The sequence below is a fragment of the Cucumis melo genome, chromosome 3 (assembly GCF_025177605.1).
Source record: "Cucumis melo cultivar AY chromosome 3, USDA_Cmelo_AY_1.0, whole genome shotgun sequence".
NCBI classification, from domain to species: Eukaryota; Viridiplantae; Streptophyta; class Magnoliopsida; order Cucurbitales; family Cucurbitaceae; genus Cucumis; species Cucumis melo.
Genome location: NC_066859.1, coordinates 3,371,653 through 3,396,373, shown reverse-complemented (window position 1 = coordinate 3,396,373; position 24,721 = coordinate 3,371,653). Strand labels below are relative to the sequence as shown.

At 34.3% G+C, this 24,721-nt stretch overlaps 4 protein-coding genes across 6 annotated transcripts; 1 reads left to right on the top strand and 3 right to left on the bottom strand.

Annotated features, from left to right (window-relative positions):
* The first annotated feature begins 4,442 nt into the window (after positions 1 to 4,442).
* LOC103485565 (arginyl-tRNA--protein transferase 2) lies at positions 4,443 to 9,240 on the top strand. 2 transcript variants are annotated; one of them, XM_051081879.1, is made up of 7 exons: positions 4,443 to 4,600; positions 4,929 to 5,139; positions 5,654 to 5,695; positions 5,952 to 6,102; positions 6,579 to 7,715; positions 8,022 to 8,340; positions 8,732 to 9,240. In XM_051081879.1, the coding sequence occupies exons 2-7, from the start codon at positions 4,998 to 5,000 to the stop codon at positions 8,846 to 8,848; spliced, it is 1,908 nt and encodes a 635-aa protein (XP_050937836.1). In that variant the 5' UTR covers positions 4,443 to 4,600; positions 4,929 to 4,997; the 3' UTR covers positions 8,849 to 9,240. The 2 variants fall into 2 exon arrangements, with proteins under 2 accessions (XP_050937836.1, XP_050937837.1); XM_051081880.1 differs by lacking the exon at positions 4,443 to 4,600 and adding an exon at positions 4,603 to 4,751.
* A 318-nt stretch (positions 9,241 to 9,558) lies between these two features.
* LOC103485564 (protein yippee-like) lies at positions 9,559 to 12,929 on the bottom strand. The gene is made up of 6 exons (XM_008443230.3): positions 12,373 to 12,929; positions 12,094 to 12,191; positions 11,649 to 11,692; positions 11,172 to 11,280; positions 11,021 to 11,076; positions 9,559 to 9,862 (listed from the first exon to the last, which is right to left on the bottom strand). Exons 2-6 carry the CDS (start codon positions 12,187 to 12,189, stop codon positions 9,763 to 9,765), a joined length of 405 nt encoding a protein of 134 aa, XP_008441452.2. The 5' UTR covers positions 12,190 to 12,191; positions 12,373 to 12,929; the 3' UTR covers positions 9,559 to 9,762.
* Positions 12,930 to 14,141: 1,212 nt separating this feature from the next.
* LOC103485720 (probable zinc metalloprotease EGY2, chloroplastic) lies at positions 14,142 to 20,163 on the bottom strand. Its single transcript, XM_051081878.1, has 12 exons — positions 19,766 to 20,163; positions 19,586 to 19,655; positions 18,719 to 18,850; positions 18,174 to 18,224; positions 17,965 to 18,075; positions 16,840 to 16,914; positions 16,643 to 16,748; positions 16,455 to 16,548; positions 16,113 to 16,266; positions 15,397 to 15,604; positions 14,671 to 14,831; positions 14,142 to 14,506 (listed from the first exon to the last, which is right to left on the bottom strand). The coding sequence occupies exons 1-12, from the start codon at positions 19,921 to 19,923 to the stop codon at positions 14,258 to 14,260; spliced, it is 1,569 nt and encodes a 522-aa protein (XP_050937835.1). The 5' UTR covers positions 19,924 to 20,163; the 3' UTR covers positions 14,142 to 14,257.
* Positions 20,164 to 21,182: 1,019 nt separating this feature from the next.
* LOC103485563 (uncharacterized) lies at positions 21,183 to 23,965 on the bottom strand. 2 transcript variants are annotated; one of them, XM_008443225.3, is made up of 6 exons: positions 23,745 to 23,965; positions 23,485 to 23,640; positions 23,213 to 23,308; positions 22,831 to 22,932; positions 21,853 to 21,979; positions 21,183 to 21,711 (listed from the first exon to the last, which is right to left on the bottom strand). In XM_008443225.3, exons 2-6 carry the CDS (start codon positions 23,509 to 23,511, stop codon positions 21,437 to 21,439), a joined length of 627 nt encoding a protein of 208 aa, XP_008441447.1. In that variant the 5' UTR covers positions 23,512 to 23,640; positions 23,745 to 23,965; the 3' UTR covers positions 21,183 to 21,436. The 2 variants fall into 2 exon arrangements, with proteins under 2 accessions (XP_008441447.1, XP_050937834.1); XM_051081877.1 differs by lacking the exon at positions 23,745 to 23,965 and having other exon boundaries at positions 23,401 to 23,619.
* Between the last annotated feature and the right edge of the window lie 756 nt (positions 23,966 to 24,721).

Here is a 24,721-nt window from a genome sequence, read left to right as displayed (position 1 = left end):
TAAATGTTAGTATTGATTATTAGAGGTGGTTATCATTGAAGTTGATTATCACAGTGATTTTTGTTGGAGCTGGAAGTTGAAGGTGGTTGTTGAAGTTAATTATCAAAGGTGATTTTCACCAAAGTTAGTAGTTGTAGGTGGTTGTCGGAGGTAGAAATTGGCTGCACGAAGGTGATCTTAGAGTTGGTCGTAAGAGTTTGTTGTTGGAGCCTGGAATTAGTATCGTGAAGTTGGTCATCAAAGTTGATTTTCGTTGGTGATTGTTATTGAAAATGGTTATCGAAGCCCAAAATTGGTAGTCAAAGTTGGTCATGCAAAGGTGGTTGCCGGAACCAGAAATCGGTCATCGAAGTTGGACGTGCGAAAATGATCGTCAAAGTTGGTTCTCGAAGTGTGGCAATGGTAATTGTCAATGGTGGTTAATGGGTGAACCTATTGGAAACATTGGGGAGAAGGGAGAGTTTGTCACACCCCATCCCCGGACCCCTCCTCACTAGACCCGAGATGGTGGTGTGAAGCTGACCAACATTGTCTCCTTCTAACGATACATGTTGACTCTGCTTAACTTGGACTCAAACTATCTCTCTATAAACATACACACTCCAGAAAACTAAACATCTAAAACCCTAAAATATAAGACCTTAAAATATAAGACTTCATAATAACTTCAGGTCATCCAACCAATGGACAATCTATTTACTCAAATCTTTTGTAGACATAAATAAAATTAGAGTCCCAACAACATAAAACTATAGCTCCATAAACTCAGCTCAAGTAGTTTTTACTAGTCTATTAGAGCCACAACAACTAAGTTCAATTCTAATCTTAATTACAGACCATCATGCACAAAATGGAATGAGTTGTACGTACTAAAAAATCCTAAATCCAACTTCTAGCAGAATAGGCAAAATTATGTCAGGTGTTGAAACTACGATCTCTACCTGTGTAAGGGAAATAAAACATTGAATAGTGAGCTATAAAACCTCATGAGTGACAACTTTTAAAACAAAACATGCTTACTAAAACAAGTATGCAAACACTTAGAAAGAAGTCTTTACATAACACTTTTTCTAGGCAAGTATTTCTAGCAAAGCAACTCATGACTTAATATCAACTAGCATGGTATTACTATGTTGTGGTAGGGCATGCCCAATGCCCCCAAACGTCTTCCTTTCTAACTTTAACTCTACGATGTAGTAGGGTACACCCGATATTCTCATCGTTTCGACACTTACAACATCATCGATGTCATGGAGTAACTTCAACATCGACCACAGAATAATATTCACTGTGCACATAATATCATCATAGTCTCAATCTGAAATCTTAGTCAAGTATCTAGTGTCAAGCTTAGAAATATCAAAACATTTAATCATACTTTTCTTTTAAGTATACTGGCTTAAATCTCAACTTAGCTTAACTTTATAATTAGCTACTAGAGCTCTTTAACTTGAAGCCACTCTTGCATCCTGCTTGCTTAAACATATCTTTAACTTAGATATTTTCATAAACTCAACATTTAAATATTTTGCTTAGAAATCTCATGTTCAAAGAAACTTGTTCAACTCGAATGCTTTAAAACTTAGATCATGCATACTTATTAGTAAATCTCATCAAACTCTTTCTAAACTTGAAACTCATGCTTTGTAATTCATTTATAACTCAAGCATAATTCAAATACTTTAACTCAAAGCATGCTATAAATTTAACTTAATGAAACAAGTCTAGAAATTCATTTGAAATTCATTTTTGTCACTCACAAACTTTTGGCTAGTTCCTTGATCTATAGATTTGTCCTATTTCTTCTTCATCTAAAGATTACAAGAAACTCAAGTAAACCCCTTGAGTTCGAAACTAAATGAACTCCTCAACTTCTTCTCTTTCCCTTTTTCTACTCAATGGAAACCCTTTTTTAGCTAACCTTGTTCTCTTTGAAGTCTTAGTAGTTTTAGCTTGCTCAAAACCACTTCTAGAAAGTTTGTTTTAGCTCAAATGAGCTCCTCACATATTAGACATCTAAATTAAACAACCATTTCTAGCGAACCTTTCTCTTAAGCTCCTTAAATATAAAAATGAAAGCTTGGACTTACTTGGCTTAGACTTCAAGCTCTAACTACCCTTCTTTTCGGCTCAAACTCTCAAAAACCCCAACTTTTAGTCTACAACAAGGAGAAAACAAAAAGTCTAATGTTTGCTCAACTTTTCTTGCTTTGCTTCAACTCACCTAACTCAAACCCTCAAGAAATTTCAATCTCTTCTCAAGCTTCTCTCTCTCAAAGCTAACTTTCTCTTCTCTCCTTGAAATAAAATGATGGAAAATGAGAGAAAATGGTTTGAAGGGAGAGCTTATAACAATCATGTCCAACTTATGCTAATACCTTCAGATAAAAATCTTTTTGAAAACCCTATCCATTATGCGTTTAAGTGATCTTGGTTGAGTACGGTCCAAAATCCTTCGAAATCTTCTGCTTTTCTCGATCGAACACGTCTGAGTTCTGCTCAAGTTTCCTTAAAATTGTTTCTTTTTCTGCTTTCAGTCTCAGTCAAAAACGATCCCAAGAATCCATCTCCAAAACTTTTTGTTCTTCATCTCAGCTGACAAGCACCGAGATGTTCATGTCTTAGCTTGGGATTAACCTTCTATCTCAAATCTCGCCTAAGATCACACAAGGTTGCTCGAGATTTCTTACTCAAATGCGTTCTGTTTTTCCTCTCGATCGAGCAAGATCGAGTCTCAATGCCTTTGTCTCGAGATACCATTTTCGAGGTACTTGCTTTGCTAAACTCCAGGATGTCGTCCTAGTTGCTTGACTTGGTCCGAGAGTACTCTTTGGGCAAACTCCTAGCCTTTCTCAACACTTAGGAAGCAAATGAAGATAGAAGATACATGTATTACAAAGTTGGGATGAGTTGGTATATTATATCAACTCAACTCAACTCATCTTTATGTTGGTATGCCAAATACCCTCCTTCGATTGTGGTGGGTTTTGTTTTATGGCATAAACTATATGAATGATTGTGTATTGACACAAATTGAAAATCTTGCACCCTACCATGTTCAATCCATTAGACTAATTTGCAACCGTTGGTTTTGGAGAATTAGTTTTTGTCAATTGTACATGTGTGAAGTTGATATTTGTTAGTTGTATGTATAATGTATAGGTTTGAAACTAGTTGTTGTATCTAGTTATGATGATGCAAATTTATTCTTTGGTGTTAGTTTGAAGTTGTTGGTCTGTCGTTGTGCTACAAACTTTATGTAAGTGATTTGATGTCAATTGTTGTTAAGGTTAGATGCCATGATCAGTTACTTCATGAAATAAATTTAAAATTTTCAGATTAAAAGTTTATTTGAGGTGAATTATAGGTTGCATATATTAAGGGTTCTAATAACTTAATTTATTTTTCAAATTGGTGTAGTCGATGGGTAAAAAAATCAATGAAAATGTACTGTTGACATTAAAAAACCCACAATAGAAATATATATTCACAAAAAATAATGAAATACTTTCCTTTGACATGCAAAAAAGAACATCAATAAAAGGAGTTATCTTGACATTTTTATAAAATAGTTGATTAACAAAAAATATCGATATTTGAAAAGTATCAAGCAAAGGATTTTGTTTTTTTTACCATTTTCTTCATCTGGACGATGCATGGACAAAAGAAGTCGAAGTATCATTTGTTTCATGGCCAAGAACTTCAAGAAAGAGTTTTTAGTGATGTTGTGTTTATCATCATTTTCCTGATGATTAACCTTTCTTGATGTTGAATTTTTTTTTTTTTTTTTTTTATCAAAGTAGACATTCTATAAAAAAATTGTCAAAATTGTAACGTAGTGATTAAATTCAATTACACATTTAGTTTTTGAACTTTCATGTTTGTGTAAAATGATCTTTTTTTTTTCCTAATGACCCAAGTTTGATAGTGTATTTTGAAAATAATGAAACCTTTTGTGATCGACAAAACACATAAAAAAAAATTGAATTGTTCATATACTAACCCTCAAGGCCTCACTTGACGTCAATGAATTCACAATAGCAATTACAGCATAAGTGAGTTTGAGGATTGAGGAGGAGGAAAGCGCAAGTGATAAAGTTAGAGGAACATGAGTGCGAAAGAGTGAAGGAGAACAAGTCACAACTTACAAGAATGCTATTGTATTAGATTAGTTTAACAAACAAAGAATGGAGGAAGAGCACGAGGGAGAAGAAAGAGTCTTAGACTGTTTGAGTATAATCTTATGGATGAAATTAATTTCACACTCACTGAAATATGGAGGCCAATGCAATATATATAATTAACACACCTAATCTAGTATAATGTACATTCAAATTATTTTGTCAAGGTAAATTAACAATTGTGAGGTGAAAAATCGAAACTCTCTACGTAGGTTAAAAAAAAAAAATTGTTTAATAAGTTAAATTAAATTATAATTTGTTTTTAACATGTCTAATTTTGACGTTACAATGTTCTTACAAACAAAGGAAGTATTGGAATAGATGGATGTACACTCCACGATCGCCATTGGAGGCTTTGCAGTAGAGAATTGTAGGTTATTTCTGAACCAGTTGAAGCTCAATCCTCTGTTTACTTCGAGGTAACCATTTTTCTTTCAATGAACTTTTGAGACTGCAAATTTAGTCGCAAAGATGATGATGATTGATTATCTTCGCTGAAGTAATTTCGTAGGAATATTCCACTTTCAGGATCATTCCAAACGACATATATCTATCCAACCCCTCGCAAAAGTATGATCAATTGAATAACTACGAATCAATCAAACCCCTAATTATTAATTTCTTTTCTTTGTTGACCAACCCGGATGTAGCCGTCACGATATTAGTTTTTAAATTCTAATTTCAATAGTTTAAAACGACTCTCTTTGCGAATCCGGTGTCTGATTATATGGAAGTCTACTGTTTCAGACCTTAAATTGATGCGGAAAGCGTCATAAAGAAGATAGGGAATATTGACGTTGTGAAAGGGAGTCGGAAATGGCCGGAAAGACTATGAGCGACGCGAGCAGTAGTACTATTGGTGGTGCAGAGAGAGGGGAAAGCGTTGTGTATGACTGTAGAAGACGAAAATCCTCGTGCGGTTATTGCAAATCTGGTTCTCGCGGCAGCATCACTCACGGTCTGATTGATTTTTGATGAATTTCTTGATTTGTTTCTCTGTTACTGTTTCTGGGTTTTCGTTTCTTTGCTAGCTTCTTTAGTTATTTGATCTTTTTTGGAATTGGTTTGATGTTTTCATATGCGAGATATGTTGGGTTATGCTTTTGTGTTGTGGGCTGTGATAGAATTATAAGTTCATGGGATAACCGTATTGATCAACTGTTGCTTTACTCTTTAATTTTTTGCATAGTTTCTGTAGGATTGAATAATACATATGAATTCTAGTTCTTTAGGAGAGAAATCCCACAATATGCGTCTAAAACATGAATAGTCAAGGTATTTGTTAGATGATGCGTTCTGTTGTTCCCTAGCTAGATCCTTTAGACAATGTATGTAAATTTGTATATTACAATTCCAGAATTAGAACCAGAAAACAATTGTTGTTGTTGTTGTTGTCACTTGCTACAGCGCTCCGATCGTCATTGTGTTGGCTTTTGTTATATACTTATGTTTGTTTTATTTTTTCATGGCAGGTTTATGGGCTCCAGATAATCTTACCGTTGATGATTATCAAGGTTTGTATTACCGGCATTTCTTTTAGTCTTTCTAGGACTTCCTTTCTCTCTGCCATCACAGTTCATGCAGAATTGTCATTATTATCCATAAAACATTGATCATCCTTGCATATCTATTTATATAATTTAGTATGATGCTTGATCAATTTCTGAAACTGGTTCTGGTTATAATGTACTATAGGCTATATAATTTTATTTAATATAACTTAATGGTACATAACTTTTATTTATTAAATTACTTTTACCTGTTTCATAGATCTCCTTGATCGTGGCTGGAGAAGATCTGGCTGTTACCTCTACAAACCCGAGATGGAAAGAACATGTTGCCCTTCTTATACAATCCGTTTAAAGGCATCTGACTTTGTTCCATCTAAAGATCAACTACGAGTGTCTAGACGGTTTCAAAGGTGTGATCCTAAAGAATTTTGGTGTATAGTTTTATATTCATGCTCCCCGCAATCTATTCTTCTCTTTCAACATATTGTTTTGAGGTGGAAGATGTTGTCATTATTCACATTTCAATATATTTGATTACTTGAGCAAATTGATCATAGGGGGTCTTGATGAGTTAACAAGTTCTAGTTATAGAAATGAAAGTGTCTTTTACATTTTGTTGAATTCGACCTTTAGTGAGGGAAAACATCTTCTTTACGTTATTACAGTGATTTTAAAATTAGACTAGGAAGTAAATACGTTGACAACATTTCTAGAATGTTAGATTATGAATTGCTTTTGTTCCATTTTAGCAGCTAAGTTATCTATAATATGTTTGTAAAAGCTTCCTCGTTTTGGATTGCTAAATTTGTGCTCTTTTTCAATGTTAGTTTTCAGTTCTGATTGTATGTGTTCCTATAACATCTGATGAAGTTCGATTTGACTTTAGGTTTCTAGATGGTGCCTTGGAGCATGATAAAGCAGTCGAACACTCAGAAGTTTCAAGTACTTCCGAGGGTGGAAGTCATGCACTTAATGGGGAATCTCACTCAGTAGGAAAGAACTCAATGTCCTTTAAAAATGAAGAAAATGAGGAAGACCGCTTTATGCTTCATCTGTCTGATATAGTTGCTGATTCCATAAGGTTATACACCAAAAACATTGTTCTTCCTCGTAGCATACAGATTCCAAAAGCTTCTGTCAAGAGGGTTTCCCATGCAAAGAAAAAACTGCTTGTTCAAGGATCTCAGAATCTTATATACTCCTGCAATGTTGCATTCCAATTGTCTGCCAGCATAAGGCGTGCTCAAGTTGGTGAAATGAAAATTGATAACTTAGCATCATCAGAGAGTAATACAGCAGAAACTGGGTTCATACCTAAAATAATAGCTGAAAAGTTGGTAAATCATTTGAGCCAGGTTGATGAGCTATCCAGTTTCTCAATCAAACCATGCAATGGACATATTAATTTTTATTCTGAAGAAGGTGAAGCTTCCTTCCCGAAGAGTGCTGAAAAGGCTAACATTTCTCAGGAAACTGCTAGAGCCAGAAGTAAAGATTCCAGTATGGAAAAGAACCCTAAATGTTCATTACCGAAGAGACGTAAGTTTGAGCTACGCCTGAAAAGGTCCAGTTTTGATCCTGTGGAATACGCTTTGTACAGACGGTATCAGCTTGTTGTGCACAATGATACTCCAGATCGCATATCAGAAGCCTCATATAGGAATTTTCTGGTGGACACCCCCCTCAACTTTGTTCCCTCAACTGGTGATGGTACAGTTCCTCCCTGCGGTTTTGGTTCTTTTCACCAGCAATATTTGATTGATGGAAAGTTAGTTGCAGTTGGTGTTGTAGACATCCTTCCAAGATGTTTATCGAGTAAATATCTATTCTGGGACCCTGCCTATGCTTTCCTATCTCTGGGCAAGTATTCAGCCTTGCAAGAAATAGAATGGGTAAAACAAAATCAAATGCATTGTGCGAGTCTTCAATATTATTATCTTGGTTATTATATTCACAACTGCGGAAAGATGAGATATAAGGCAACATATCGCCCATCGGAGCTTCTTTGTCCCCTTCGTTACACGTAAGTTTCTCTGTAGGTGGGGGATTGTTTGAGTTTTATTTCTTTTACTTGGAAAGGGTGGGCATGAAATTAATGTCCTGTTTTCCCCAGTAGCATGAGTCAGTTTAGGGGTTTTATTTAGTAATTCCTTAATTTCTACGGCAATTGACGTTAGACAAAACCAAGAGTAACAGAACCTAAGCGCAACAAATGAGGTTTAGGAGCTGTTCGGGAACTAGAAGTTTTTCAACCATAAATAACTTGTTCCTACCATTTATGACTGACGAGTTGCTTCAAATTTGACCCATGAGCTTTGTATCTCCTCAGGTGGGTTCCATTTGATGCCGTGAAGCCATTGCTCAATCAAAAGTCTTATGTAGTCTTATCAGATTCTTCACTCCAACAAAATGGGGAATCATCACTTCCCAAGGTACCTAATGATATGGAACTTGAACAAAATGCTGATTTCCTGGAAGAACCAGATGATGTTAATATGGATGAGGATGGGGAAATGGCTGAGGCTTACTCGGATAGTTCTGATGAGGATTTGGACTCAGATAGCAGTGGCCTGCCCTCCTCTGACATGGAAGATCAAGATGTCACAAATATTTTAATCGGCATAGGCGACTCCCGTATGAGATATAAGGTATATACTATCATTTTGTTATTAAGATGTGCTGTGATTAAATTCCTCACCTACAAGTTCATATTGGTAAAACAAAAACATTTCATACCGTCCTCGTGTTGGTTTGGATATTGATCTGTCCAGTGTGCTTGTGTCTAAAATTATACCCGCCTGGTTGATTTTTTCCCCCTTTTTTAAAATAATAGTTGTTTCTATTATACCAATGCAATGAAATTTCCTTATGAAGAAACAAATTCAATGCAAGTACTATGTTATGGTTTTGAAAAATCATTCAAAACCAATATTACACAACAGATGTATTCCATCTGAACTGAGAACCCTTGATTCATTATGTTGATGTTATAATCTCTACTGTTTTTTAATCCTTGTTTTTCTCTTTATTACATGAAAGGATATACAACAAGCCATCTCCCCCTCTGGAAGGAGTTACTTAGAAAATCAGCTGATTAGATACAAGAGAGTGGTTGGTAAAGAGCTTTCGGAAAGGATAGTTTACATACTTCGATGACCTGTAAATGCAGCATTGTAGACTTCGATTCTTGAAGTTCTCTGTGGGCTCTTTCTGTTGATTGTTTATACATTTGCTCTGTCAACTATATTTGAAATTACACTGCAGACAGTTGAGGCATCTGAGTCCTTCCAGTTTCATTCTCAAATGAGGAATGTTTTTGGAGTTATATATATATACACGGATAGATATCAATGAGGTGAAGCAGTATGATTCTGGGATGCGCTACCCTTCAGCATGGATGTTTTTATGTGAAATTTGTTTCTTATGAATTTTGTTGGAGCAAATGGTGATTAAATGTTTATCTGGGATGGGAACAGTTCAATTGGTATATTAAACAATTTTTGCTGTTGGTAGTACAAAGTTCCAATTAAGATAATACGTTCATGTTAGTCTGAGTATCAATTAACTATATATTTGACAAAAAAGGGTTCCCCTTTGAGTGGTTAGATTGTAAATTTCTTATTTGACCAATCATAAAATCAAGTTGATTTCTTAGCCTACATTCAATTCGCATTCTTAACAACGCCGGTTTTCTAATTAAAACAAAACATGAATTTTTTTACAATTATTATTACATTCTAATATATTAATAAAAATATCAAATTGAAAAATGACAAACATTAGGGGGAAACTGATAGATTTAATCAAAAGAACACAAATCTGATAAAAAGAAAAAAAGAAAAAAAAAAAAAGGAAACATATCATGGTATTGCAAAGTGATATTGAATATCAAGTTAAAGAAGAATAAACAGTGAAATGTTTTGAGTGTTGTTACAAAACAGCAAGCAAGTTAGCTGCTTGCTTGCTGAAATGAGGAATGACAGTTGAAGAACAATGAGCTGAAGAATATGAACATTGGATGTGTAGTATATACAGTTGGAATAATAATATCATCACCATCGTCATCATCATCAAGCTTCATCTGCATCACTTCCTCCACCATGGCCTGTTTCATGACTATGAGTATGACTAACCCAATAACTGGTTCCACCAGGCCCTGAAACCTTGAACCTGTTCATCAAACAAACAAATGCATGAATCCCTACTTCCATTTTCACCTTACTTCTTTATATAACTTTTGCTACAAATGCTACTTCATTGCCCCTTCTTTGGTTATGTTGAACAAATTCTCGACTGCTGGTGTAACTAATCTATAAACTTCAATGCTTCCAGACCTCTACTTGTTTTTTTTTTTATAGAAACAATTTTCATTGACAAAGAATGTGCAGGCATGCAAAAAACCAAGCCTAAAAAAGAGACATCCCTCTAAGAGAAGGGACTCCAGCTATCAGAAATGATGCTTATAGAATAGCTACAAAAGGTCTTTGAAATCGAAGTCCATGAAAAAACATCATAGCAAACAACAAAGAAAACCACACTAGAACTGCTTATCCCTCTTATAAGAGAAAAATAATCAATGTGATGATACAACAATCTTGGGATGGTTAACTTGAAGACAAGATCTTTCTGAAGAGGCCAATATGGAATTCTTATATGGTTGAAACTGCATTATGCTTAAAATTGAAAATTTAAAGTGCTCTAATGAAGATTATATATCTCTATTTTGTATATATCTATTCGAGGAGAAAAGGTCATTTCTAGTCTCTTCAGTCCAAGATATGAAAATTAGTCCTCCTTGAAACTTACTTCAATAATTTAAGATCTAAAATTTTGAAAGTTGTTCTAAATAGTCCTTTGGCAATCATATGATATGACAGGTTAACCAAAAGTTGAAAGGATAAACACAAAATGAGATAGCAAAACTCTTTTCTACCATGTCTATAAAATATATAGTATATAAGCTACTGCCAAAGTGAGTTTCGTTGCGAGTTGATTGGCATGCACTCCTTTTCTGAGGTTGGAGGTTCAATCCCTCATCCTATTATGGTTATACTAAAACATAGTCTGTTAGCTATTTCAATTATCTCATGATTTGTCGTGTAATATTTTAGTCCAAATGATAATATGATAACTGATTCAAAGAACCATGAAAGTATTTTTCATAGAATCGTCCTTCAAGGGTTAACTATAGACTGAATATGATCATTTCTCAGAAATGGACATTTTAGAGCAGCTTCAAGTCTTAAAGTAAAAATTCAAAGAAACTTACTGAAAAATATTAAGTCTCAACTGATCTACAATTGTTCATTATGTACATTATTTACTTACCGCTCCAGTACCGATTTTCCTTCTTTGTATTTCTGATTTTTCTCAAAGGCAGTTTCCTGAAGTGAATGATCAAAATCACCAAAAGAAAAGATCATTAATAAGATCATAACAGCATAAAGCTTCTAAGCTTTCCTGACTTATGATATCTTACATATGTCCATCCCACAATTGATCCACAGCCAACACAAAAGATATCAGCAACAGTATGCATTCCCGTCATCATCATTCTCGTTTCTTTCACTCCAACAGAAACATTCACTCTGTTAAAAGGGGGGAAAATGAAGATTAGTCTCAATTGTTTAAAGTATAAACTTCATTCAATTTTATGCATATAAAGGATGATGAACGTTCACTTCTAAAATGACCAATACATTCACTTGAATTGTACAAAAACCAAAAAACCATAGCAAGGAAGAGCAGCATAACAAAGAAAGTAATGAACTCCAAAACTACATCTTAAAAGGAAAAAGCAGTCAGATAAAAATGAAAAAAATGGGGACTGAACAAGTCAGGATTTGACCTTTATCCCCATTCTCCTAGTTTATCATTGGGAAGAAACAAAGGAGATTTAGGATCATTTTAAAGTAAACATTTGGCCCAATAACTATTATCATCCAGGAAAACTTACACTTTATTGAAGAGGTAAGCTTTTCCATGTCTGCTTTGGAAAGACTGAATCATAGAAACACAAGAAAACATTAAGTCAGAACACTTTCCTCCAATAGTCCAACGACATTCCTATAATCATTAAATCTGAAAATGAATATTCGAAGGATAGAACCAACAAAGAGCATTAACACAACAGAACCAATATCCATACTCGATCAAATTTCTAACTAAAATTATAGATCATCAAGTAGTTCTCAACCCCAAAGAAGAAACTTGGGGATTGGGGGTGATCCATCTGATAACAACCACAAATCAGAACAGTCAAACATCATATTGTTTTTATCATATTAAAGGGTCGATCAATATTATCAAAACAACAGAAAAGAGTATAAAGACATCAATGAATAATCCATAGAAGAAATCAGATCAAAAATCAGAAACGAACAGTTATTCTATATCAAAACCTTGGAAACTATGTCCTCATAAAGAGCAAGATGGGTTCGGCAGTGTTTGCAGCTATAGATCCTTCCTTCAAGGTTCACAACGAACAACCTCCCCATGACTTTGAAATCTCATCAAAAATTGAAAAGAGGGAAATGGGTAACCAGAAATTGAGTTGCTAAAGAAATTAGAAAGAAGAAATAGAAGAAGAAGAGGAAGAATCAAGTGGGAAACAAGGAAGAAATGAAAGGAAAAAAAGAGGGAAATGAAGGAAAACGAAGAGAATCAAAAGAGAACTTTACCTATCTTCTTGTGGGTTAGTCGCAAGTTACAAGAAATGTGGACAGAGAAGTTTGGTCACGTCTCGCCAATTATAAATACCACTTTCTCTGGAAAAGACGGTACCTTTAACGCGATACGACGTGGATGCTAATGCAATCAACTTTTCAACTTCATTGTTCCACTTGGAATTTTATATTATTTTTCCCATTTGGGTTTTTGGGTTCATTTCTAAATTCTACTCAATCATCCTCATTCCATTTCATCGAAAGAACACAGCCATTTTCCAACTATCAGAGGAAATCTATGGTCAGTAAGACCATTTATGAAGTGAAATCCATGAAATTGACTGCTGTCGGCGGCGGACGGCGGACGGCGGGCGGCGCATACTGTGAAGTGTTGAGAAAAAAGGGGAGTCGAAGCCATCGTCATTGTTAAGGATCTCTTGAACCAGCAAAGTCAGCAATGGCCCAAAGGATTCGTATCCTCTCTTCTCTCTTTCTCCAAAAATGGAAACACATAAAATCTAAAATGTTTTATATACGTAAAAGTAATTAAAGCAAATCTAAGCAAATGAGTTCCTCTCTGCTGTGTTGATCGTTTTTTCTTTCAAGTTTTTTGCTAAGTTCAAATAAACAAAATTACTAAGTTAACCTCAGCATAATCTAATCAATAGTTTATGTCAATCGAATTAAATCGTTTATAAATTAAAGCTATCCATCAAGTAAAAGTCATCTTTCATTTTTCTTCTTCCCATCTCTCATTTATTAAACTAAAAGACATGGAATGGAAAATTTTAAAGAATCTTTTTCATTAAAAAAATGTATCAAATGCTATTTATTTCTATAGTATAAAGATTGATGTCCGCATGCCTAACATTTCTGTCTAATGATTTAATAGCTAGAATAAATACCAAAGATAATTGCACACAACTTGTCTATTGAAATTTGAAAAGATATCATATCCACTATTAAATTATAATATTTTTCTAGCAAAGGCATGCTCAACGATTTAATAGCTAGAAAAGAAAAGAAAATCGCAAAGATAATTGCATACATCTTATCTATTGAAATGTGAAACAATATCTATAATAATAATAATAATAATGTCCTAATGATATTTTTATACTTTTATTTTAGTACGATAGTTGCAAAGATGATTAAACATCTCATCTTTAAAATGAAAGATTATGTTACTAAATCCGATTTTGTAAAATACTCTTTATTCTTAACTTCCTGATTTTTTTTATCATTTCAACACATTAAATTGATTTCGTGAGGCAGCATAATATACATGGTTGAAACATTTTATTTTATAATGAAATTTAATTCAACATAAATGATTGATTTGCAAAGAGGGGAAAAACCGTTGAAATTAGGATCCACATAGCCTGAAAATTTAGAAAAACTACCTTTCATAATTATAAAGTCATAACCATGGTCCATCAACATACCCCAATTCAATGAACAAATCATCTTTAGGGTGGGGAAAAACATCACCCTAATTTCCAATGGTCTACCGAATATTGATAGAATTCATTTTGACTTTTCCTATTCTCTATATAGGTAAGTTATTTATCAACTAAAAGAATTGTGCATAAAGAACTTAAAAGAAATGAGTCCAATTCCTAATAGTCACCTACTAGAATTCTATATCCCATGGGTTTCTTTGGGCAATTGTCCCTTGAGTGAGGTATGCACAACCTTACAAAGTTTTCCAATATTTTCTATTGATTTGAATTATGATGCATTGTGAATTTTGTGTATCAAAATGGAGTTAACTAATATGGAAATGGAATGGAATTGGGGGGATTCTTCTAAGTTTTAAGTAGCTACCAATGTACATTTGAAGTAGTTAAAAAAAAAAAAAAAAAAAAAAAAAAAAAAAAAAAAAGGAGGGCCTCTAACATCAAAAATTGGAGATGGCTTCTTCTGAGAAGGGGAAGGGGAATGGTAAGCAAACCAGCAATCCTAAAAACAAAACTAGAATTCCAAGACCAATATACTTCTCATCAGGATCGGTGATTTCCTCAGAAAGTGGAGCAATTGGACCCCTTTGTAAGAAGAATATCAAAGCCACCCAATAAAATGCTACATCACTAAACAGAGAGGCTAGTCCTAGAAGAACAATCGAGACGCCAGTGATTCGAGATGATGCCTGTTTAAAATGAGAGCTTGATCAGCAAGTCATATTTTATATACTTCTTTCTTCATCATCACTACTAATTTCAAGGAAGGTCATTAGGGCATTTGATTTCATATCGAAAAGTTAACTATATTAGAGGAAGATAGTAGAGAGCAAGTGAGCTTCAAACTACGTACCTTTCTTCCCCATATTGAGAAGGCAATTCTCCCACCATCAAGCTCTCCAGCAGGGATGCTGTTGATGGCATTTATGAGAAGTCCAGCCCAAGCCCATATCACAAGAGGGTTCAGGGATATGGGAGTTCCTTCCTTGAGGGCATCGCCCAAAAGTAGCTTTGCTGAGAAATGAGAAGGATAGCATAGATGTTAAATGTCTGTACACAACCAGAGAGCAGAAGGGGAAAAGAAGTAATTATGTCTATTTGATAGCATTTGGTCACAATTTCTTTACAATGGCTCTAATCTTTCTCAATAAAACATTTGAATTTGTAACGAATGTTCAAAAACAAAAACAAAAACAAAAACAAGCTTAGAAAAAACATTTTTTTTAGTTTTCAGAACTTGGTTTGGACTTTGAAAATATGCCTTTAAAGCAAATAACAAAATAAAGAAACTCAGCTGTCATTGGTAAAAAATGTTTCAAATAGCTATCAAATGGGACCTAAATTGTTGATGTGGATGATGCTCATACAATTTTGTTATTTATTTTTGGGAAATAGGAGAAGTCACATGATTCGTTTAGCTACACTTCCCCCAAAATATGAACTTTGAAGATGTAAAAGAATTATCTTTCTTAGTGATACGTAATTAAATTTGCCTTCAACCACTAGCTTAAGCTTTTGGGTGAATTGATGGTTTAATAATTTTAGTAAAGATCCAACACATAAGAGAAATTATTATTACCAATACCACCGGCAAGAAATGACTCGTGAAACACAGAAGCATCAACGATAACTCCAATGCCATCACTAGGTGGCAAGATGAAACCTAAAATGTAAAGAAGGAAGCCCACGGAAAACCCAGCTAACGGTCCTGCTAATGCCACCTTGAGCAGATCTTCACGCTTGGGTACAATATTTAGGATCCGTGTGATTGCACCAAAAGAGCCTATCTGCCACCAAAACAGTTCATCAGATTCGTAGATTTATTTGGTCAGCCTTCTACACAAGTTGATAGGTATGGAGGAAAAACAACTAAAATCCGCTAGGAACATACGTAGGACATTATGGTTGAGGAGATATAAATGGTGGAGAAGATTAGGTTGAGAGCTATAAGGGAAAAATACAGGAATCTTGTCTAAGCCAGACCCAAGATTTAGCATATTTTCTTGTAACTCTACCTTTACAAGGTATTGGTACTAGGCAGTATTCTGATAGAAGTAGCAGTTTTGTTTTAGCTGAACAAAAGTTTTTCAAACAAAAACATAGATCATATCAATACTACAAAAAGAATCTCCCCGGTTAAATTCAATAAAATCATCCATAAGCCAGTCTCCGACAAGGTTGCCTCATGCAAGAAAACTGATTTGCTGGATGGTAAAAAGAACATAACGTATACAGCAAAAAATTGATGAATCGTTTAATGATTAAAAAAACACTCGAGGGAAAACTATATATCACCTGCCAACTAGGAACAAAGTATGGAATTCCAAACTTAACTCCTGCATCTCTTGCAACTAAAATATGGCCGAGTTCATGCACTCCTAAAGTAAGTGCAGTTACAAAAGCACCAGGTAGTCCATCTTTAAGCAACTCAAGGTTGTCAAAAGTCGATCTGCCACAAAGATAATAGATCTAAAAATTCAAACAAGTACAATAAGTCAATAGGTCAAGAAGCAGCAATAAAGACATTCCCGACTAGGTAAAATGTTCTCTAGAAGACATGGAAATGAAAATTAGTACGATAGAAGCAGCAGATTTGCATAAAGAGAAAAATGTACACATAAAGGAAAACTTTCATACAGTAAATTGGATTGCAATGCAGGAACATTTCGGAGAAGTAGCGTAAATACAGTAACCAGGCCAAAAGCGGCGGCAGCAAACCATTCTGGGACAGCTGCAAATTTTTAACCTTAACGTGAATGTCATTATTCTTTCTACCTTTCAACTCCCACAAGGTAAAATACATCAACAACAAACCAAACGTTCACCTGTCGTATCTGGTTGCAAGGTCTTTCGTGGAACAACAACCGCCACAGGTTTATCATCCTCTGGATTAATTAAAAGAAAAAGCTTATATACATCCCCAAACGTATCCTGTATAGTTACCGAAATATCAAGTAAGCAATTAATTACTTAGGAACATTTAAAAATCAGTAAATAATAACAAATGCAGACATAGAGATACCTGCATTCTCCTTGTTATCTTTTCATAGCTCTTAGCAGCCTCTCCTCGCAAATTTCCTTTAAACAATACTCCACCCTAGTAGAAGTAGCAAAAATAGAAAAGAAAAAAGAATCACAGAGTTTATACGGCAAAAGGCTAGGATAATCATATCTGGACATCTGAGTCATTTTGTCCACTTTGTATCAAGTAGTTTTATACGTTGGTGAGGATCTCATAATGAAAAAATAAAGAGATCTCCCAATTTTTATAAAATATATATGTTACCTCTCTTATTGTTAATGGGTTTTGAGATAGACTCGTATGTTTATCTTATATGATATCAAAGTGCATGAAAGACTAAATTGGTATTTAGTCCAAAACATTAAAAATGGACCCAAATATGGTGTACCAGAACAGCACTATCTTAAGGAGACATGTTGAAGATCCTACATTGGAAAGATGGACAGACCACACAGTCTTTATAAAATACTTGGTTACTCCTCCCCTTGTTAATTGGCTTTGAGCTAGAACCCCATGTTTATATGATAATTGATTTTGATATACATCTCTTCTTTTAGTTATTCACATATTATATTCAATACAAGATATTGGTTACAAGTTCTATTAGAGGTTGCAGCCGTGTACAAAATTTTCAAATGCTTAAAGATTTTAGTATTTTATCAATGAATAAATTATTAGGTTTTAATAAAAACATCTGACATAAGCAAACAATTATTTTTTGTACTTAAAGTTTCATTCCTTTTCGGATAAAATTAACTAATGGAAAAGATAAAAATTAAAACAATATCTAGAACTAGAGTAAGATAAAAATTGATGTAGTGTATATAATTCAACTTCGTTTTCTGTAAAAAAAAATTGATGTATATAATAAATAGAAGAGAGTGGGTAAACTGGTACTAAAATTATGTTGGTTGTTAACATATAACGATTGTATGACTACTAAGATAGGAATTTATACTTGGATTAATTAATTATTCTAATGGTAGTTAATAAGTATTCATCAAAGTTCGTCTAACTAGCTCCATTCCAGCACAACACCCACTTCTCATATTAATTATAAAACTTCAAAGAAAAGTAGAAACCTGCGAGGCATGAATAAAAAGAGAAGATAAAAAATCAAATCACCTCATATGGATCCTGACTTGTCACAAAGAAAGTATCGAATCCAAACACTTGGTTCTTAAGAATTTCAATTGTTTCTCGCGGAATTCTGAATGATTCATCCAGTTGTTGTGGCTGCTTGAAATGTTATCAAATAAATAACAGATGAGGTACCACGAAAATTTTCCTTTTACTCTGTTACAAGAAAAATACAAGCAATAAACTATAAGTACCTTTAGTCCTGGAAGTGGAGATCCACTAGCAACTTCTACATTATCAATATCCTGTTTCAAAGTTTAAAAACACTTCAAATACACTGAGGTCACAAACTAATTTTGTAACCACCCCTTCTCTGCAGGGCTGACTTTTTAAAAGAAAAATCAAACAAGAAATGAAGAATGTTGGAGCAAAAATGGCACCCAAGAGAAGATTTGGTCTTCAAAATGAAGCGTCCATATGCCGGCTTCTGATAGAGAGATCAGGATAAAACCTTCTATGTTATATTAATTACGACAAGTGAATTCTACTGTATATAGGACTCTGTATACACTCAGGTGCACCATGCAACAAAGTTCTGCCGGCTTCTGTTGGAAAAGGCCAAATTTTGACTTATATTCTTTACACAAACATCATTTAGAACTCATCACCAGGTAAAAGCATGAACGTCTATTTCAGTCGGCTGTAGCTACTCAAGACTCAAGAGCACTTTCTAACGAGAAACTGATTTCCAAGCTAGTTTCTTTAAGTATAAGGTTTGCAAGCAGCTAGAAATACATACCTGGATGTCACCTTGGTCCTTATTTTCCACATTATTGACCTCATCGACAGCCTGAGAATCAAGCTGAAATTTATCTTCTGCAACGGAGTCAGAGAAAGATGGCTGATCTCCACCTTTGGAGCCATCTTCTTCCTACAAATTGAGGTATAATTTCTTTAACCCGTCTAACCACTCACAAGAATGACATGAAATATTAATCTAATTATGTCACTAGACAATGAAAATACACTCCCTTTTATTAAAGCAACTATTTGCTTAAGTTTTTGAGTTAATTAGTGATTTAACATGCATCAATCCTATGTTCAAACACCTGTAATAACATTTTCTCCCCGATTACTATTGATTTCGACTAGTTAGACCTACTATCAAAATCCTAAACCTACAAGTAAAGGAAGTGTTAAAGCAATGATATTATTAAATTTATTGAAACCATCAATTTTAAGCTTTTGGGTTAAATTTACCATAATCTAATCCCAACTTCTGAAGTGATTTCTACATGACAAGTATGTTATGCTCTCAAAAAGATGACAATGGGTGCTAACATTAACCACATGACACCAACTACTATGTAATCTAGAACTCATGTCATACCATAAATCCTAATGCCCCAAGTGGAATAAAGGGACCTCATCAGAAACAGGAGGAAAACCTAAACTTTGAGGTGAAGTTACACAAAATTAGTAGAAACACATTGATTCTAGAGCACCTCCAATCCAACAGGAAAACTACATTAAAGATTACGAATCAATTGTAATCGTTAGCCTAAGAGAACAACCTGTAAAAAACCTGATAAAACTACACGAACACCCACAACAGAAAAAAAAAATAATAATAAAGAAAGGGATTTGGGTACAAAGTAACGAATACCTTGTCATTATTGCCATCTGGTTCAGTCTGTGTTTCAGTAACTCTACAAGCAATCCGTCGCTTCCCACGGCTATCAGTAACATAACAACACAAAAGAAACCGAATTCAATACACGTGCATCCCCCCCCCCCCCCCCCCCCGCTACATTACAAACCTAAAATTAGAAACTAAGCAAATTACCTGGAAATTCGACAGAGCTTGAGGCTGGTATGACGAATCCGTTGTTGCTCCCTGAAGCTAGTAAACGAAGCAAAACAGGGATTGAAACGAATGTAACAGCAAGAGCTGCAGGGAGACAAGGGAAAAGAATTCCCGCGAAAAGTTGCAGGCAAATCCATTGAAGAAAGTAGAAGCGAAATTGCTGAAATTAAGTCAGCAGATTAAAGAACTCCATTGATATGAATTGAAGCTGTCGAGGAGATGGATTGAACGTAGAATCAGAATGAATTATCCGGAAAAACGAGAAAGGAAATTGTTTTTATTAAAAAAAAAAAAAAAAAGGAGGGAGGGGGGGGGCAAATTCGTAAAATGGTGGAAATGGAGGTGCCTTATAGTCAATTACATATTTGCTGGGGGATTGAATATGAAGAGATGGATATTGTGAGGAATTAAGGAATAGATGAAATTTGAAATATAGCGAATCTCAACTACGAATTATCCCTTCGCACGTGTGTGTTATTATTGATTGGATTAAAGGTTGTGAGCCCTTTTCACAAAAAAAATATCTAGTGGACTAATTTCTAATTTTGTATTTTTTTGGGGGGCAATTTTGGGAATATGGAAAGATTGCTTTATGCAATGAGGAAGGCTTTGTTCTATACATCCAAAACTAAACTAAATTATAATAATTTAATTTTAGTTCCAACAGAACTATGAGTTTGTGTATACTTGAAATTACCCCTCCAAATCTCAACATCAACTTCAAATAGAAAAATTATTAAATTTAATTTCAAACTCAGTTTTTTTTTTTTTTTAGTTTTATTTATCCATCCATAGGAACAATTTTACAAAAACTAAATTCATAAATAAAGAAAAAAGAAGTCTATCTTATGAAACTATAAAAAAATAAATTTTATTTTTCCGAACTATAGAGCTCAAATTTGTTAATGAACCTCAAATTTATTTATAAAAGAACAAAACAAATATCCCAACTGACCTTTGAGTTTGGGGTAGGTAATCCTTCTAATAAATAAGACTTAGGGTATAATAAAACCAACCCTTCTAATAAACAAAGACTTAGAAATAACAAAAATTCATACTTTTATTAACCATTTATGTGTATAATAAAAAATTGTAAATATTTGAAATATGGTCTATCATTAACTTCTATAATTGATACACTATATTTGTAAATTTTAAAAATGTTACTATGTATGCTAATACTTTGAATTTATTATAACATCATATGGAGGTAAAACAATAACTTAACTTTTTTAAAAAAAAAAAAATGCCACATGGCTTTTTTTTAGGTGAGCTATATGGAGATGGGTGCAAGGCTACACCAAAGTATTTTCCCATTAAAGAAATAAATCACCTTAATGCAAATCACAACATAGTCTATAATTTGACCTTTCACACAAGATCATATGGAAGGAAATTGTTGAAAGAGTTAGAAATTCATTTTTCAAAATTGAGATACGAGTGAGCTACATTTAACATCATGCTCATAATAATCCATCACTACCAAAAACAAAACACTTCTTTTGTGGGCAATTCAACTAAAAGGCTTGGAAGCTTCTTCAAACGTTACCCTAACAGACAAAAGAGGGTGAAACTACCATTTACACTTTCACCTATCTTCTCCCCTCCAGTCATCAACATCCAACCAGCCAAATAAAAAGAAAAAAAAACTCATGATTCTGCAGATTCCACATCCCAACGCTTCTTTCTTTTTTTCAGTGCACCAGGTATGAGTAACTTGGCAAGCTCTTCAGGCAAATGATCTGGGGTTAAGTACACGAGATCCTCCTCCTTGTTGTCCTTACCGATCCAGCCATGATAAGCTTTTCGCCTTCGTATTTTGGGGGTGTATGCAGGTAAAGACTGATTAAAAGTACTCCTAAAATGGTCATCGTCAACAGAAGCTTTATTGTTCCAATAACTTTCATCTCCAGGAAATAATGTATCTAAAACACGGTAAGGTTACAAGTTTAAGGCAGCACCAATCATCAAGTTTACAACTAAACTCGCCAAATTACGTGTGAAGGAATTAACAAAAGTAGTTATAGAACGATGTCTTCTTTGGTAAGGTATGGAAAACTAGTTACCTAACTCATTTGCAGGCAATGTGGCTGTGGTTATTATAGCTTCATTTGAGGGAGTTACATCGATAGCACTCAATGAACAGCCAGCTACTGAGGTGCACTGATGATCTACTCTTTCATTATCATGAACCTTCAGAAGATGGACATTCAAACGTGGAAAAACTGAAGAAATAAAACAATGGAAAAAATACAAGGTGTGCATTATTCTGATAATTAGTCAAGTCAATCATGCTGCTACCACAGGGGTGAAGTTTAAAACGAACACTCATGACTTAAAAAATGGGATCAACGGGCTCACGGGAGAAAAACCAATTCTCTAAACAATTCAACATAACAACAGTCATTTTCATTAACATTTTGAATTTAAAGTGGCCAATTGAACTACAAACACAATTACCAGCTGGCACAAACCCTAGAAATATTGCGATTAGAAGTTCAGCTTAAAGTACTCCCAAATAAAAGAATAACAAAAACTATATGCATGAGCAAATGTCGTGCTAACTGCCAACAATTTGACAACAACTAGCAAAAGGAGTGGAGTTTGTGCACTCTGGGGAGTTAGGAAGTCCCGTGCCCACTGTATAAGATGTCAATAAAGCACAAAACTGATGGCTTTGAATCGTGGGGCCACAAACTTCTCAAGTTGAGGCTGACCTTCACTCCCCAAGTCCAACTCCATGGGCTAATCAGCTCCTTTGAAATTTTGAATTCGAGTTTCGTTGGAGCTAAATATTTCGGTTCTCATTTATATAAAAACACAGTCCGGTGAGTACCTTTCCATCTAAGAAGGATGCCTAATACTAGTTCACTAAAAACTACAGAACAAGCAGTTTTTTATACCCAACACTACAAACATCAATGGTTCTCAGATGGGATCGTTAATCACCTATAAACTGTATGCAAAGGTAAAGAACGTGTGCATGTCAAGAACCAAATGCAACAAAAGTAGCCTGAAAATCACAAGCTTGGAGAATAACTAACCACTTCGATTGCACCCTCATTCTGCTTCTCGAGAAGGGTATCGATCAAGAGAGTATAAGACCCTTCTTCAATGAATACCCATCCGTCGTCTCCTCCATATACCTAAAAAAATTCTTCACATAATGAATATGTCGCAGTGATTGCATGAAAATCAAATTGAAGTAGTGAAACAAAAAAAAAAAAAAAAGTTCAGGCAACACCCATAAATAATGACAACCCCAAACTGAATATAAAAAAAGGATAAAGTAATAATCATCCTTTCTTGTTTAATGACTTGAAAAACCAATGTACCCACATTTCAACAGATAACAGCCACAGAAGAAGCACACACACAAACAAAACAATCAATAACAATAACAGAGAGGAAATCTGAAAAACCTACATCGAGGAGCTCCTTGACCGTGTCACGCACCAACTTTGGAGGAAATCCAAACTGCTTCATAGCATCAAGGGCAGCATCAATTCGCAAGTTAGGCCTCTAAAATTTAAATTGAAGCGAGCCAATAAGGATAAAATTCAAATATATATATATATATATATATATATATATATATATAAAAATACTATTACCATCTACAAGAGAGCAATATGCAGAAAGCTATTTTAGAGGGAACAAGGAATCAACAAAAAGGTCAAATAAACAAAAGAAAATGCCTTTTTGCTTCGCACTCTAGGAGCCATTTCTGGACCCCTCGGAACCCAACGAATTATCGTCCAAGAAGCTGCAACTCAAAAAAGGCTTTCTCATTTGACTGAAAACCCAAGAAACATGATGAAGCAGTTCGGTTACTAAGAATCAGATTACTCCATCTGCAACACCAAAATCACCCAATAAATACAGAGAAGAGAGAGAAAAAAAAGGAATATGGGTTCAAAAGAAACCTGAAAATCACAAGCTTGGAGAATAAACATACCTTGAGAAGAAGACGTCAGTATCAATATGAAGAGAAAAAGGGAATGATTTTTTATCGGATTGAGAAAGAAAGATGTTGAGATTCCACGTTGGAAGATTGAAGGGGCTTTTGGTGTGCCAATAGAGAACAGTCGATCAGACCTCACATTCCTTATAAAATTAATGAGTTAATCCTCTCATTGTCAATTAAGTTTTAGTGGTTGAGTTAACCTCTAGTGAGCTGAAGCTTTTCAACTAATTTAATCCAACAATGCTCTCATTAACTAGGGCTCTTCCTCAACATTAACCATCCAAAGGCTTCCTCAAATCATTTATGACTATTGACAATGAGGAAGGTTCCTCAAATCATTTAAGTTATTAATTATCGAGGTCTAAACTAGATAGATAAGATTTGAACCTTGTTGGAAGGGGCTGATAGGCAGAATAACCATTAAACTAACTATAAATATTAAAAACTAAATAGTTTTCTTTATATATATTATATAAAAACAATAAAGTTGAGGGTCGGCCTATGCTAAATCCATCGGTGCTTAGTGACTTATTGTCATGATAATCAGCCACCAACCAATCTTCTTGGCAACCGTGAACGGACTTCACCATTTATCTCTTAGGGTCTTTCCATGGGTTTGAATAGTAAAACATATTAAGCTAATGAATTATCTTTTTTTTTTATTTCTAATTCAATCTAGAAAATTTATGAGCCAACTTCGAAAACCACTCTTGTTGACCATTATCGGTCGTCCATTGGGTGTCATTTCTGACTACTCCACTAGCGAACACCACTAACTCCGTCAACTACAGTTCATTTAAAAACATTTTTTTTCCTGAGTCATTCCAAATACACATTTGATTTAATCATAATAATATTTTTTAAAATACAGATTTTTCATTCTTCTATTAATATTTTTTAAAATGCACATTTTTTTCATTTTTCTATTTTTTCTTTTCTTTCCGAGATTTTTTAATGATAATTATAAT